The 14,798-nt window shown below is 51.7% G+C and overlaps 1 protein-coding gene and 2 non-coding genes across 7 annotated transcripts; 1 reads left to right on the forward strand and 2 right to left on the reverse strand.

Moving 5' to 3' along the window:
- On the reverse strand, positions 1 to 73 carry TRNAK-CUU (transfer RNA lysine (anticodon CUU)). Its single transcript has one exon. It is a non-coding gene; the product is annotated as a tRNA-Lys (tRNA).
- A 352-nt stretch (positions 74 to 425) lies between these two features.
- TRNAV-CAC (transfer RNA valine (anticodon CAC)) lies at positions 426 to 498 on the reverse strand. The gene has a single exon. It is a non-coding gene; the product is annotated as a tRNA-Val (tRNA).
- Positions 499 to 1,209: 711 nt separating this feature from the next.
- On the forward strand, positions 1,210 to 13,859 carry TRIM41 (tripartite motif containing 41). Of its 5 annotated transcripts, none has more exons than XM_008956896.5 (8): positions 1,210 to 2,845; positions 8,772 to 8,867; positions 10,710 to 10,940; positions 11,464 to 11,486; positions 11,687 to 11,814; positions 12,225 to 12,406; positions 12,983 to 13,046; positions 13,405 to 13,859. In XM_008956896.5, the coding sequence occupies exons 1-8, from the start codon at positions 2,033 to 2,035 to the stop codon at positions 13,428 to 13,430; spliced, it is 1,563 nt and encodes a 520-aa protein (XP_008955144.2). In that variant the 5' UTR covers positions 1,210 to 2,032; the 3' UTR covers positions 13,431 to 13,859. The 5 variants fall into 5 exon arrangements, with proteins under 5 accessions (XP_008955144.2, XP_008955148.2, XP_008955126.2 ...); XM_008956900.5 differs by having other exon boundaries at positions 12,225 to 12,400; XM_008956878.5 differs by having other exon boundaries at positions 12,983 to 13,859.
- Positions 13,860 to 14,798: the final 939 nt, after the last annotated feature.

Below are 14,798 nucleotides of genomic sequence, written 5' to 3' on the forward strand. Positions count from 1 at the left end.
CGCCCAACGTGGGGCTCGAACCCACGACCCTGAGATTAAGAGTCTCATGCTCTACCGACTGAGCTAGCCGGGCGGTCATGTTTGTATTCTAACTTTGTCTCTGAAGACGGAGGTTACCCTCAGAGGTGTAAGCACGTTTCCACTGTGCAAATACTAAGAAGCGCCTGCGCCTGGCTCTGTTCTAGGCACTAGAGCCGAGGATCTGAAATCTACGGATTCCTGTACATGTGATGGCTGCATAGGCTTCAGAAGGGAAGAGCAAGAGATTAGGTGAGGGGCGAGACCTGAATTTACTTGAGTAGTGCTCTCCTTCAGTTTTGCCCCAGTCCGTGTTCCTCCGAAGCGCAGGAACACACATGTCCTTCCTGCCACGTAAGGCCGGCCTCGGGTGAGAAGAGAAGTTCTCTCCCGAACAGACCAAAACGTGTTTCCGCCCGGTTTCGAACCGGGGACCTTTCGCGTGTGAGGCGAACGTGATAACCACTACACTACGGAAACCACCTTGGCTAGTTTCTTGCCGGCGTCGTCCTGAAGATACACACGGCTGAGACTGCCGGGATAGCTCTAGGCAAGCGCCCTTGTAGGACAGGCCCGGGGACCCCTGACGCGGCCGGCTGAGCGGTGTCCAGGTTCTGGAGCCGGACTTGTCCACCGCAGCCGAGTCCGCAGGTCCTGTAATGGCCTAGCATAGTTCACCCACGAGGGTTCGTGGTTTTTGGCGCGTTCGATCTGACATACTCAGAGGCCTGACCACCCCCCTAGGAAGCGCGACGTCCATCTGGAGTTTTCCCGCGAGCCGCCTTGAGAGCAGGGTAAGTTCTGCAGGCCCAGCCCTGGCGTCACGCTGTGTCTGGCACTCACTGGAGATTCTGTACACAAATCATGGCCCCGTCATTTTTCTCGCATCAAACAACATTTATTTATTTATGTATCGACATCAAATCTCTATAAAAATAAAATTTAAAGAGCTATTTAAGCATCAAGTATTATTTCTACCGCACAAAGCATCTATTTTTGCAGAGATGCTGTGAGAATGTAGATGTAATGATTCGTCACCACTTCTTCACTGCTGGGCAGTTAGGGAAGTTCATCTAAACCATGAGACAGTGTCCGGTTGGCAGTTTCTACCTTGGATGCGAAACGCCGACTACAGTTGGGGAAGGGTGGGGCGTCTGCTGCCCTAACCCGCGAAGCGCTTTCTCAGGCCCCGCCCCCGGTCCGACCCGGACGACCCTCTGAGTCCTCCACAACAAAGTCGTCTGCCTAGAAGGGCCGGAAGTACTTCAGGGCGCGCCGCGGACCCACCCCCTCGCTTCCGGCATCGGCTGTGGGGAGTACCGGCTGCAGTCGGCTGTGCCGGGAGGGTAGGATGGCGTCTGGCCGATGCGGTGATAGCACCGAAAGCAGACGGCCGCCAAGCGCTCCCCCCACCCCCCGAAGTTTCTCCCCAGCGGCGGGGGATGGGGGTAGGCGGTTCCTCTGTTCTTTCTGCGTTCCCCGCGGCCCCTTACCACAGAGACGCGGGCCTCCACCGTCCTAGCCCTCCCGCCCTGTTCTCTAGTGCGGACTAGAGCGTCTCCTCGCCATTTCCTGTCGCCCTGGGGCCCCGCGGGGAAAAAGGGGGAGTAGCAGGACAGCGGAGGGAAGTCGCGAGCTTAGGTGGTGTGTAGACGCCGGAAGTGTTGGGAAGGAGGCCGGAAGCTAGGGGCGGGGCCAGGAAGTGAGGAGGGGCGGGGGGTTATGAGGAGTCCAAGGGAGCATTGGGGGCAGACTTGCACTCAGAGCCACCTGAGGGACTTGGCGGTGGCGCCCAGCACTGTCCCCTCCCCTCGTAGAGACACGGTTGTCGTTTGGGAGTAGGGAACACTGTGTGTTGGGGTGGGTTGTCGGGAGGACATCTCTCTGGCTGCTCTTGGGGCGAGGTGTGGAGGGGCAGGGCTGGGGGTGGAGCCGGGTCGCCAGGGCGTCGGTAGGGAAGACCCCCGCCCCCGCCCCCCCACCGAACCTCTACACTGGCTGGCTGGACACTAAGATGGCTGCCGTTGCCATGACACCCAACCCTGTGCAGACCCTTCAGGAGGAGGCGGTGTGCGCCATCTGCCTCGATTACTTCACGGACCCCGTGTCCATCGGCTGCGGGCACAACTTCTGCCGAGTTTGTGTAACCCAGTTGTGGGGTGGGGAGGATGAGGAGGACAGAGAGGAGTTAGATCGGGAGGAGGAGGAGGAGGACGGAGAGGAGGAGGAAGTGGAGGCTGTGGGGGCTGGCGCGGGGTGGGACACCCCCATGCGGGATGAAGACTACGAGGGTGACATGGAGGAGGAGGTGGAGGAGGAAGAAGAGGGTGTGTTCTGGACCAGTGGCATGAGCAGGTCCAGCTGGGACAACATGGACTATGTGTGGGAGGAGGAGGACGAGGAGGAAGAGCTGGACTACTACTTGGGGGACATGGAGGAGGAGGACCTGAGGGGGGAGGATGAGGAGGACGAGGAGGAAGTGCTGGAGGAGGTTGAGGAAGAGGATCTAGACCCCGTGACCCCACTGCCCCCGCCTCCAGCCCCTCGGAGGTGCTTCACATGCCCTCAGTGCCGAAAGAGCTTTCCTCGGCGGAGCTTCCGCCCCAACCTGCAGCTGGCCAATATGGTCCAGGTGATTCGGCAGATGCACCCAACCCCTGGTCGAGGGAGCCGCGTGACCGATCAGGGCATCTGTCCCAAACACCAAGAAGCCCTGAAGCTCTTCTGCGAGGTAGACGAAGAGGCCATCTGTGTGGTGTGCCGAGAATCCAGGAGCCACAAACAGCACAGCGTGGTGCCATTGGAGGAGGTGGTGCAGGAGTACAAGGTGAGAGAAGTACAGAGAGAAGACGGGAGTTTAGTGGGGGGGCGGAGAGGAAGTAAGGGGACCTGGGAAAAGGAAACATCTCTTCACCCACCAAAGAACCTCATGGTATTGGTGAGCTGAGTTTGCTTATCTAAGCACTTAGGGCCACCAAGGTGGATTAGAATGAGAAGGATTCTGTACACAGAGCAGATGCAGTGAAGAATGGCTTCCTCAAAGCAAATAGAGCAAAGCCGGTGATGCCAGATCAGGTCTCCAGGGCTTTACCAGAAGTCTCGTTTTCTTTCGGGTGAGTCTTAAGTCTGTCCTTGACGGAGACACCTAGAGATGGAAAGAACTGGGGGCTTCAAAGGACAAGAAAAGGCTCAGAAGGAGGAACACAGAGATAACTGCTAGTGTCAGTGTCAGACCCAAATGCCCTGCACTTGCCTCCCAGTGGGTTCCCCACCTACCACGATATGGCTTGGTTCTGTCTTCAAGGACTTTGGTTGGCTCTGTGTCATTCTTATGCACTGACTAGAAAGGAGGAGCTTTTCAGTCAGAAGACCTGGCTCTGCAAGTTGCATTGTCAAATCTTGATTAAGTCTGTGAGTGTCTTTGGACTTTAATTTGTCCAGGATTGATAGTTAATATTCACTGGACATTTATATGTATACCAGGCACTGTACTAGGCACTTTTCATGGACTGTCTCGTTAAAACCCAGACAACCCTGAGTTTGATATGTTTTCCATTCCCATTTTATAGATTGGGAAACAAAGTCAGAGAGGCTTTAAGTACCATACAGAGGGCCACAGAGCTTCAGTAATAATTGACTTAGTTATTTACTGTCCCTTCCCCTGGTGTATACTAACAACGCCACCACCATTTGGATGTCTGTTGTTTGACTTTTCTGATGTGGCTTTCTTGGAGTCTGATTCTAGTTTGACAAATACCTTGCCCCTACTTCTCATTTTGACTCTTCTTTGGACATAGGTAAAGGAGATTTGTCTGCAAGGCAGCCAGCACAAATAGCAATACTTAGTGAAGGCCTGGATGGGTTTGAAGCAGTGGGACCAGGAGGAGGAGAGGGTAGCCTCTGTGTGGTCTGCACAGAGCTTTTTTTGTTTTATAACTCATGTTTTCAGACCTTCTCCTGATTCCTGCTATAACTTCATTTAGGTATTATTTTCGTTACCCCAATTTTAGAGTAATGTGTCTAGGGTTTCTCAGCTCTGAGTGGTACAGCTAGACATACCTACATTACCTCATCACAAGTAACAATTTCTTTTACAGAGTGGCTTTTTTTTTTTTTAAATTTTTTGAGATGGAGTCTCACTCTGTTGCCCAGGCTGAAGTGCAGTAGCATGATCTCGGCTCACTGCAGCCTTCACCTCCCGGGTTCAAGTGATTCTCCTGCTTCAGCCTCCTGAGTATCTGGGATTACAGGCACTCGCCACCACAGCTGGCTGATTTTTGTATTTTTAGTAGAGATGGGGTTTCACCGTGTTGGCCAGGCTGTTCTGAAATTCCTGACCTCAGGTGATCCGCCCGTTTTGGCCTCCCAAAGTGCTGGGATTACAGACATGAGCCACTGTGCCTGGCTACACAAAGATTGTTAAACCTGCCTGATTGTTGGAATTACTAGGGGAGGTTTTCAGAAATACAGTGGATCCTACCACTAGAGTTTCTGAATCAGTGAGTAGGAGAATATCTTTAAAAAGCCCAGTCTAGCATGGGGATCACTGCATGGGTAACATTGCCTAGCTGTTAGTCCCTACATTTTTAGCAGAGATTGTGAGGTCCTGTTGTCCTTTCCATCTCCTCAGTTCCTAGTTAACCATACCCATCATATCATGTGTGGTCACTTTGTGAACAGGAACCCAGGCCAAACTATCCATGGGCATTCCACCCCTTCTCTTTCACCTCCCCCTGTAGGACGGCTCCAAGGAGCTTCTGAAACTGGATTTTAATGTGCATTAGCCAAATCTGTTCAATGCCCGCTGCCTGAAATCCCGTATTAGGTCCTGAAGTAGGTGAGGAATTTACAAAAGTCATAATCTCTTTTCTTCCCCCCCCCCTTTTTTTTTTTTTTTGAGACAGAATTTCACTCTTGTTGCCCAGGCTGGAGTGCAATGGCACGATCTTGGCTCACCGCAACCTCTGCCTAGGATTCAAGCGATTCTCCTGCCTCAGCCTCCCGAGTAGCTGGGATTACAGGCATGCGCCACCACACCCGGCTAATTTTTTGTATTTTTAGTAGAGACGGGATTTCTCCATGTTGGTCAGACTGATCTCGAACGCCTGACCTCAGGTGATCCGCCCAACTTGGCCTCCCAAAGTGCTAGGATTGCAGGCGTGAACCACTGCGCCTGGCCATACTCTCTTCTTGATCTGTTTACTGCGCTCTGCAGTTTGGGAGGCCATATACACATATTTAATCTGACATTAAGTGATGAGTAAATGTAAATACATAGTTTTATTGTATAGGACTAATTTGAGTGATTCCCTTTCTGACTTAATAGGCTATTTTACAAGTGGGTCATTTATTTTTTTATTTTTATTTTTTTTGAGATGGAGTCTCGCTCTGTCGCCCAGGCTGGAGTCCAGTGGCGTGTTCTCGGCTCACTGCAAGCTCCGCATCCCAGGTTCACACCATTCTCCTGCCTCAGCCTCCCAGGTAGCTGGGACTACAGGCGACTGCCACCACGCCTGGCTAATTTTTTTGTATTTTTAGTAGAGACAGGATTTCACCATGTTAGCCAGGATGGTATCGATCTCCTGACCTTCTGATTTGCCTGCCTCGGCCTCCCAAAGTGCTGGGATTACAGGCGTGAGCACCGCGCCCAGCCACAAGTGGGTCATTTATTCTTTTCAGATATGTACATGCAGTAACCAGTAGCTTGGCAAAATGTTTTGTAAAAATTTTTTTTGTTGAATAGGTAATAACACACAAATGATATATAAATATAGTTCCTGAACAGTTACATGTTTGTTTTGTTTTTTTTGAGTCAGGGTCTCGCTCTGGCCAGGCTGGAATGCAGTAGCATGATCATAGCTCACTGCAGCCTTGACCTTCTGGGTTCAGGTGATCCTGAGTAGTAGCTGGGACTGGAGGTGTGTGCCATCATGCCCAGCTAATTTTTTTTTTTTTTTTTTTTTTTCGTGGAGACAGGGTCTTGCTGTGTTGCTCAGGCTGGTCTTGAACCACTGGCCTCAAGCAATCTTCCCATTTTGGCCCCTCAAAGTGCTGGGATTACTGTGTCTGCCCGACAGTTAAATGTTTTGAAAATTGGCTGGGCACGGTGGCGGGTGCCTGTAGTCCCAGCTACTCGGGAGGCTGAGGCAGGAGAATGGCGTGAACCCGGGGGAGGTGGAGCTTGCAGTGAGCTGAGATCGCGCCACTGCACTCCAGCCTGGACAACAGAGTGAGACTCTGTCTCAAAAAAAAAAAGAAAAAATGTTTTGAGAATTTCTCTTATAACTGGCTGGCTGTGGTGGCTCACGCCTGTAATCCCAGCACTTTGGGAGGCTGAGGCAGGTGGATCACTTGAAGTCAGGAGTTCAAGACCAGCCTGGCCAACATGGTGAAATTCCGTCTCTACTAAAAATACAAAATTAGCCAGCATGATGGCATGTGCCTGTAATCCCAGCTACTCGGGAGGCTGGGGCAAGAGAATCGCTTGAACCTGGGAGGCAGAGGTTGCAGTGAGCCAAGATTGTGCTACTGCATTCCAGCCTGGGCAACACAGCGAGACTCCCATCTCAAAAAAAAAAAAAAAAAAAAAAAAAAAAGGAAATATATCTTAAATAGAACTCTGTTTGAATTTGTGCTTATTAATTTTTGTTTTTGTCAGCAATTTAGGGTCCAGGCATAGTGGCTCACACCTGTAGTCCCAGCACTTTGGGAGGCAGAGGTGGGCAGATCACTTGAGGGCAGGAGTTAAGACCAGCCTGGCCAACATGGTGAAACCCTGTCTCTACTAAAAATACAAAAATTAGCCAGGTGTGGTGGTGGGCACCTTTAATCTCAGCTACTCGGGAGGCTGAGGCAGGAGAATTGCTTGAACCCAGGAGGTGGATGTTGCAGTGAGCCGAGATGGCACTGCTGCACTCCATTCTAGGCGACAGAGCAAGACTCTGTCTCAAAAAAAAAAAAAAAGAAAAACACTAAATGGTAAATTTAAGCATTATAAATTCTGAATTAATGGAGAAATTATTGACTAGAAAAGTAGAAAGTTATATCAGAAGGCCAAATTTTGTGTAGTTCATGCTATTGTCACGAGTTGACTATAATTCCATTATTACTATAATTTTGTCTACAACCACTTACCCTGTGCAGCAACTGCTGTTTGCACTCTGGCTTGGTAAACTCTTTAGTTCAGCGGTCATTATCAGGATGTCACTGGCAGCTTAAGGTATAGGGAACAAATATTAGATAACATTTACTGATCTTCTGCTACATGCCAGGCACTGCAGTAAGTGTGCTATCCATGAGGTCCATTCTCTTCTTATTTGAAGCTGAGGAAACTGAAAGCATGGCTTGCCTGAGGTCACTTCACTTCCCTCTGGTCCTGATTGGAGTCAGGCTGGAGCTCTCCTACCCTATATTCTCTCTCAAAGAAAAGGAGACAGGCTAGTAGAAGACATAGAAAAGGAAAGAGCAAATAGGTAGGGCTTATTCCACTCATTCTGGGCTAACAGCCCTTTAAAGAAAAGTATTTGGCTACAAATTGTAGAAACACAGAGCTCGTGTGCCTATTGGCTATAACAGTTACAACCTTTGGAAGAGGGGTTTCGGTGTCCTTTGCCATTTAGCAAGTAATTGAGCAGGAGAGAAAGCAGATGAGCAGAAAGAAGCAAAGAAGTTGAAATAAGTAGAGTGTGGGCAGGGACTCCGCAGTGTCCTGGAGGAGGCACACCTGTCACTGGTGCCCTGGGAAGTCATGTATTAGATATTTCTTGGGATCACAGAGGATGTTGGGGGTGGGGAGGATCAGGGCCATTTTCAGGGAGCTGTTTTAAAGGAAGAATACCTTGGGCCAAGTGGAGAAAGGCACTCCCAGACAGAGGGAACAGCATGGAATTATACTCAGGAAATGACAAGTAATTTTATGTGGTCAAACGTGTTAACAGTCTGTGTGGAAGGCGTTGAGTGTAGAGGTGAGGCTGGAAGTGTGGGGTCAATGTTTTGGAAGTGGTGGTGACCCATGGAAAGGTTTTAGCATAGGAAAAAAATCATCAGAAAAGTATTTAGAGAGAAGAGTTCTGGGGAAGATCGCCTGTGAAGGGGAAAGGGACCAAAGGTGAGGGCACCCCTGGAAAGACTCTGGTGCGGGGCTCAAGCCACTTCCCCTCAGCTGTGAGCGTGGGAGCTCTCTAGTCTTGAGGCTCCTACATTTAGAGAATACACACAGGGCCGGCCGGGCGCGGTGGCTCACGCCTGTAATCTCAGTACTTTGGGAGGCTGAGGTGGGCGGATCACGAGGTCAGGAGATTGAGACCATCCTGGGTAGCATGGCAAGGTGAAACCACGTCTCTACTAAAAATAAAAAAATTAGCCAGGCGTGGTGGTGGGCACCTGTAGTACCAGCTACTGGGAAGGCTGAGGCAGGAGAATTGCTTGAATCCGGGAGGCGGAGGTTCCAGTGAGCCAAGATCGTGCCACTGCACTCCAGCCTGAGCGACAGAGCGAGACTCTGTCTCAAAAAAAAAAAAAAAAAAAAAAAAGTACACACAGGGGGCTTCTGCAGACGTGCACAGAGGGATTGGAGGCTTTTGTCATCATCTGAAAGAAGAAAGTGGAGGAAGGGGTATAATACTCACTTGACACCCATTTTGGGGGGTAGGGATCAGGCTTTGACCCATCTTGCTATAGGGAGGATTGCAGAGGTAGGCTCTGAAGGGCAGGTGCCTCTCCCAGCCCCCACTTTTCTTTTTCTGTTTCCTCAGGCCAAACTGCAGGGGCACGTGGAACCACTGAGGAAGCACCTGGAGGCTGTGCAGAAGATGAAAGCCAAGGAGGAGAGGCGAGTGACAGAACTGAAGGTGGGTGAATGTTCTCGACGGGGCTGATGGGCAGTACAGTCGAGGCAAGGAAGGTAGGGCTTCCCACTCTCACAGGGAGTGACTTGGTCCCCTGAGGAGGGGACAGCTAAGGCCTGGGAGAGGGGTGAGGGGTAGATGCTTTCCCTGGGTGCTGAGGAGAGCGGGGCCTTAGAGAATCAGGAGGCATGTTCATTCCTGGTTCCAAAATGGAGTGGAAACTGAGGCCTGGATTGGAGGTCCTAGGTGCCTGGCCCAAGGCTGCAGAACAGGCTTTCTACCCGACACCAGAGCCTGAAGGGGGCAAAGCAAAACCCACATAGCAGCCATCAGAGAAGCTGCCGGCCCCAGGATCCATGCAGGCACTGGGCAGAGCAGCCCTGAGCATGAGGCGGACACTGTCCTGGGACACTTGCTGTGTCCTGAGAGGGGGCCGGTGTGTTTAAGCTGGGGCAGGATTTAGTGTATGTTAGCACTGCGGAGACCTAATATTTCCTAGTCTAGTGTTTTCTCAGCACACCCCGACCCCCCCGCTTTTTCTGTTTTTTGTTTTTCCATTATTGCTCGCCCTTCTCCAAGGAGTCTTTTAAGATACATTTTCCATTCCCCACCTCCCGCCTGTTCTCATAACCTCAGCAGGTCCTGCTGGAATGGGCTGGCACTGTGAGCTTCATAGACCAAGCCAGGACCTCCCCTTCTGTCCCTCTTCCCTCCTCCCTTCCCAGCCAGTGCCTGGGCCTTGCCACTACCCAGGGCCCATGCTCACTGCCACCTGAACGTTAGGGACTCTGCTGCTGGCGACTGCTAGGCACTGAATGGTAGGATCTGTCTGGGAGTAGGAGGTCATCCTGCTTCTGGCCAGCTGCCCAAGTTGATACTTTTGGGCTCTCCTGGGTATAGAGGTAACAGGAGCTGTGTGCCCCTGGCATAGAGTGAAGCTGACTGTGGCGGCTGTTCCCTCACGCGTCTGGTCAGTTAGGACCCTCCTCTGGCCTGCTACTCACAGCGTCTGCAGCCGATGGTAACTGTGTGAAAAGTGTGCCTACCACCCAGGAAGGGCCATCCCTGGCAAATAGGGTGGGACTGGGCAGGAGTTTTTTCTGTTACAGGATATTAAGTCCCTACATAATATCCTTGATTTTTGCCTCTTAGCCCACAAAGCATAAAAATATTTACTATCTGGACCTTCACAGAAAAAGTTTTTCCGAGTTCTGATCTGGGGCTTTTGGGTGACTTTCTTAAGGTCACTGTGTTTAATGGCGTCGGGACCCTAACTTCATGTTTTGATGCCTGAATTCTTTTATTTATTCATTTCAAAAATTTTTACCAGGTGCCTACTCTGATTGGTACTATGTCAGGGTCCGAGGACACTGGCAAACAAAGACATTCCTGGTCCCTGTCAGTGGGAGCTCATGGTACAGTGGGGGAAAGGATGTTAACAGTTATGTCATTTAAACACAACGTTTCAATATTATATGTGCCACAGAGAGATACAGGGATATTTGTGGGGATGGTCCCGATTTAGATCTGGAGAGGAGGGAAGGCTTGTCTTGGAATATTTAAGGTTGGACCTGAAGGATGAGTCAACTTAGGTAGAATCAGGTGGAGAGGAGTGTTCCAGGCAGAGGTTAGTGAGTTTGAGACCACTGTGCTGGGAGCAAGGGGGTGGTATCTGGTAAGGCTGAGAAGTAAGGCCGGTAGGAGATGAGCCTCTTTCCGGGACTGTCTTGGACCTGGGGAGTGTAGGGCTCCTTTGCCTTGCATTGAGAAGTAGTAGTTGCAAAACTGGAGGTTATCTTCGTACGTGTTGAGGTGGTGTCTGCCATCCCCTTTGCACCATTCCAGAGCCAGATGAAGTCAGAGCTGGCAGCGGTGGCCTCGGAGTTTGGGCGACTGACACGGTTTCTGGCTGAAGAGCAGGCAGGGCTGGAACGGCGTCTCAGAGAGATGCATGAAGCCCAGCTGGGGCGTGCGGGAGCCGCGGCTAGTCGCCTTGCAGAACAGGCCGCCCAGCTCAGCCGCCTGCTGGCTGAGGCCCAGGAGCGGAGCCAGCAGGGGGGTCTCCGGCTTCTCCAGGTGAGCGATGTCCCCTCCCTGTTCCCCCAGCATTCTGTGTTGGCTGTCAGGCAGTGCTTACCAAACACCTGTCCAGAGCTGCCTCTTTTCTCCCTGGGAGGAACCCACAATGATTGAACCTGAAGACCAAAAACATGTTTTAAAGCTGGAAACAGAGTTAATGTCGAATGTGGTATGTGTGGCGATTATACCCAGTGAAAAGCATGAAGATTCGGTTGTAGGAGAGGTTTAAATGACAGTTGAGGAAAGGCTTTTTGACAGTGACATCCTGAAAAAGGTGAGCAAATCGTATTGTGGAAATGACAGTATCCCTGGGCTCACAGCAGGATGAGGCGAGTTAGGTATGGCGAGGCATGGGGTGGTTGAAATGGATGTGTGTTCATGGAGGGCCGTGAGGGTGCTGCTTCTCCCTTCCTGCTCAGGTTCAGTCTCTGACTGGAGATCGGGGAACGCTGTCCCTGTGCAGCTGACACTCTCTTTATCTCTTTCTCCCTCTCCCTCTTTTTGTTTCTCTTGTTCCCAGGACATCAAGGAGACTTTCAATAGGTGTGTTCCCACTCTTTGCCCTTTGTGACCCAGTGGCATCTGGTTCCCTGTCCCTGCTTCTCTTGGGTATCCCTCTCCTCTCCTTCCTTCCCCAGGACCTGAGTTTCCATCTCCTGGACCCTCCTCTCCTTCCCCTCAGCTTTTGCTTTTCCCTCTGGGAATATCGTGGTCCCACCCCCTTCCCGGTCCCCTTCCTCCAGGTGTGAAGAGGTACAGCTGCAGCCCCCAGAGGTCTGGTCCCCTGACCCGTGCCAACCCCATAGCCATGACTTCCTGACAGATGCCATCGTGAGGAAAATGAGCCGGATGTTCTGTCAGGCTGCGAGAGGTAGGGAGGTCACCTCCACGACCTTCCTTTGCCTTTCCCTTCACAGACCTGAGACTGGGTCCTGAGGGAAGTTGGGCCCCAGGGAAACTGTGGGGCTTGAGATGGAGCAGGATCCAGGCAGCCACTCTGAGGTTGAGGTTTCAAGCCATGAGCAGGTAGACCTAGTGCAGGCAGGCCTGGAGGGTGGGGTGGGGTGGAGTGGCAGGAAGAGCCAGGCTGGGGGAAGACCTGTCAGGTGTCCTAGGAACAAGAGTGAGGAGCAAGATGAGCCTGCAGGAATCTGAGGCTGGCCTCTGGGATGGTGTGGGGAGCTGGATTCAGGGAGGAAGGGGGCCCAATCTGTGGAGTTGGCTGCTGACAGGGGAACAGCCGTTCCAGCCCTGGCGTATTTGTCCTCCCTTCCTCCCAAGTGGACCTGACGCTGGACCCTGACACGGCTCACCCGGCCCTGATGCTGTCCCCTGACCGCCGGGGGGTCCGCCTGGCAGAGCGGCGGCAGGAGGTTGCTGACCATCCCAAGCGCTTCTCGGCCGACTGCTGCGTACTGGGGGCCCAGGGCTTCCGCTCCGGCCGGCACTACTGGGAGGTAGAGGTGGGCGGGCGGCGGGGCTGGGCGGTGGGTGCTGCCCGTGAATCAACCCATCATAAGGAAAAGGTGGGCCCTGGGGGTTCCTCCGTGGGCAGCGGGGATGCCAGCTCCTCGCGCCATCACCATCGCCGCCGCCGGCTCCACCTGCCCCAGCAGCCCCTGCTCCAGCGGGAAGTGTGGTGCGTGGGCACCAACGGCAAACGCTATCAGGCCCAGAGCTCCACAGAACAGACGCTGCTGAGCCCCAGTGAGAAACCAAGGCGCTTTGGTGTGTACCTGGACTATGAAGCTGGGCGCCTGGGCTTCTACAACGCAGAGACTCTAGCCCACGTGCACACCTTCTCGGCTGCCTTCCTGGGCGAGCGTGTCTTTCCTTTCTTCCGGGTGCTCTCCAAGGGCACCCGCATCAAGCTCTGCCCTTGATTATCCTGCCACCCGCAGGGGCCCCTCTGTCAGCACTTGGGGGGTGGGTGGTGGAGGGTGGCCCATAAGTTTGAGGGCTCAAAGGCTCTTCCCACTGTTTGTTACTGTGTTGCTTCCCACTCCCCCTTGACCCCAGGCCCCTGCTTCTCCCTCTAGGAGCCTAAAGAACCCTCCTGGCCTCCAGCTCAGCCTTCTCTCACCTACTATGTCTGTCCAACAGGTCTGCATGGGTCCCTGATAATGAGAACCGCTGCCTGGTCTTCTCTCCCAGTCTGCCTAGCCCAGCCCTGGGACTGGAATTTGAGTAGGGGATGAGGGGAAATTGTAATTTCATTCCTTAACTTCCTTTTCCCCACCCCTGCTCTTCAACCTCTTTATCAGTTCTGAGGCTGGAGGGTTTGGGCAAGGCAACATCCCCATTCCAATTCCATTTTCTGATGCAGATTTTAGCTGAGGGATTTGGAAGCCATTTGGGGAGGCAGGCTGGGCCAAAGGGTAGAGCTGGGTAATAAATGTCTATTCTCCTGGGGAGGAGGGATTCTAAACTTTCCTTCCGTCCTCAATTTCTACCTCCATAGACCGGCCAGAATTTAGCTTCACTTGAGAGAGATCTGGAATGGTCGCCATGATTGAAACCACGCACCATTACATCATCATTACATTAATTACATCAACATAAATTATTTCTTCCCCCTTCCCTTTTCCAGCACTCAACCAAGGAGCAAAGCTCATCCCACCCCACACCCCTCCCAGGTCTGCTCACTGCCAGGCTCCTCTCCCCTTTGTTCAGTGGAGCTGGCTTTTCTCCCAGCCCCTTTCCATGCCTTTCATTCCATTTGGCAAGCCCTGAGGGGGAGCCTGGGGACGGGTTTGGGTCCCCAAGAGGAGCGCCTTGGGTATAATCTATTTTTCTAGGAGCCCCTTGCCTTGTCACTTGCAGCTTTCGCCCTCTGCTTTGATGGCTGAGGTGAACTCATGTTCTTTGGGAAAAGGGAAGGCGTGCTGTGGAAATAAAATGTTTATTTGCTTCTCTTGTGAGGTCTGTTCCTTCAGGTGAGGGTGTAACTCAGGATTTCTTCCTTTGCCACCCCTGCAGTGAGAAGCCACACAACTGAACTGGTTAGTTGCAGTTAAAGGCATGCTTTGCACCTGTTACCAGGCAGGCTCCTATTTCAACAGGGATGTGGACCCTGCTCCCCATTTTAATATCTTAACCTAATTTACTAACTGTTCAGTCTACTTAGAGATGTTTGCCACACCTGGTTGAAACTGAAGCCAGAAATGCCTCATCACCATTATAAATTGAGGGGAGTAGGAAGTGGAGGGTGCATGTGGGCCTTCAATATGCTGTAGTTGCTTAGTCAGCACAGAAAATTGCAAGGGTAGTGGGGTCTCAGCCGAATGTTGAACCATTCCATCCCTGTACTGAGGTTTCTATTGGAAACTGTAATTGTAGTTTAATGGCTCACTTCTGGCCTTTCACAAGGCATCTATCCTCATGAATAAACTGTGTTTGTGTGTGGGGGGGGCGGGGGTTGAGGGCCAGGTTATAGTAGCAGTTGAAATGTTTAGTAGGGCCAACTTTATGGTTCTATTTATGAATGCTTCCAGACCAACCACCCCAAAACTTTTAACCTGAGGAATAAATTAGTTTTGAATTAAGTTCTTCTGGTGAGAACTGCCTTGCTTAAAGAATTAAAAACCCTTGACTTTCCTCAAAGACCATGTTGACAGAGACTGCTAACATGAAGCTTAAGTTTTCTGAATTATGTTCAAATCTTTAGAGGAATGAGGATTCATCTTCCACTCTTACGTGTCAGGGGTTGGACCTGCGGAGTCTGCTTTTTCTAAAAATTGACTGCAACCGCTTTGAAATAATCAGTTCTTTCCCTCAAGAAGGTTCCCCAGGTTGAAGGTAGGCCCTGATGATCTGCACCTGGTATGTAGGACGCTGATGGGGTTTAAGTTCAGG

The sequence above is a fragment of the Pan paniscus genome, chromosome 4, assembly GCF_029289425.2.
Source record: "Pan paniscus chromosome 4, NHGRI_mPanPan1-v2.0_pri, whole genome shotgun sequence".
In the NCBI taxonomy this organism is placed as follows: domain Eukaryota; kingdom Metazoa; phylum Chordata; class Mammalia; order Primates; family Hominidae; genus Pan; species Pan paniscus.

Coding starts and splice junctions, on each gene's coding strand:
- TRIM41 (XM_003806745.6), top strand. CDS start 2,033: ATGGCTGCCGTTGCCATGACACCCAACCCTGTGCAGACCCTTCAGGAG. Junction 8,868..10,709: donor GGCGAGTGACAGAACTGAAG/GTGGGTGAATGT, acceptor GCACCATTCCAG/AGCCAGATGAAGTCAGAGCT. Junction 11,815..12,224: donor GTTCTGTCAGGCTGCGAGAG/GTAGGGAGGTCA, acceptor CTTCCTCCCAAG/TGGACCTGACGCTGGACCCT.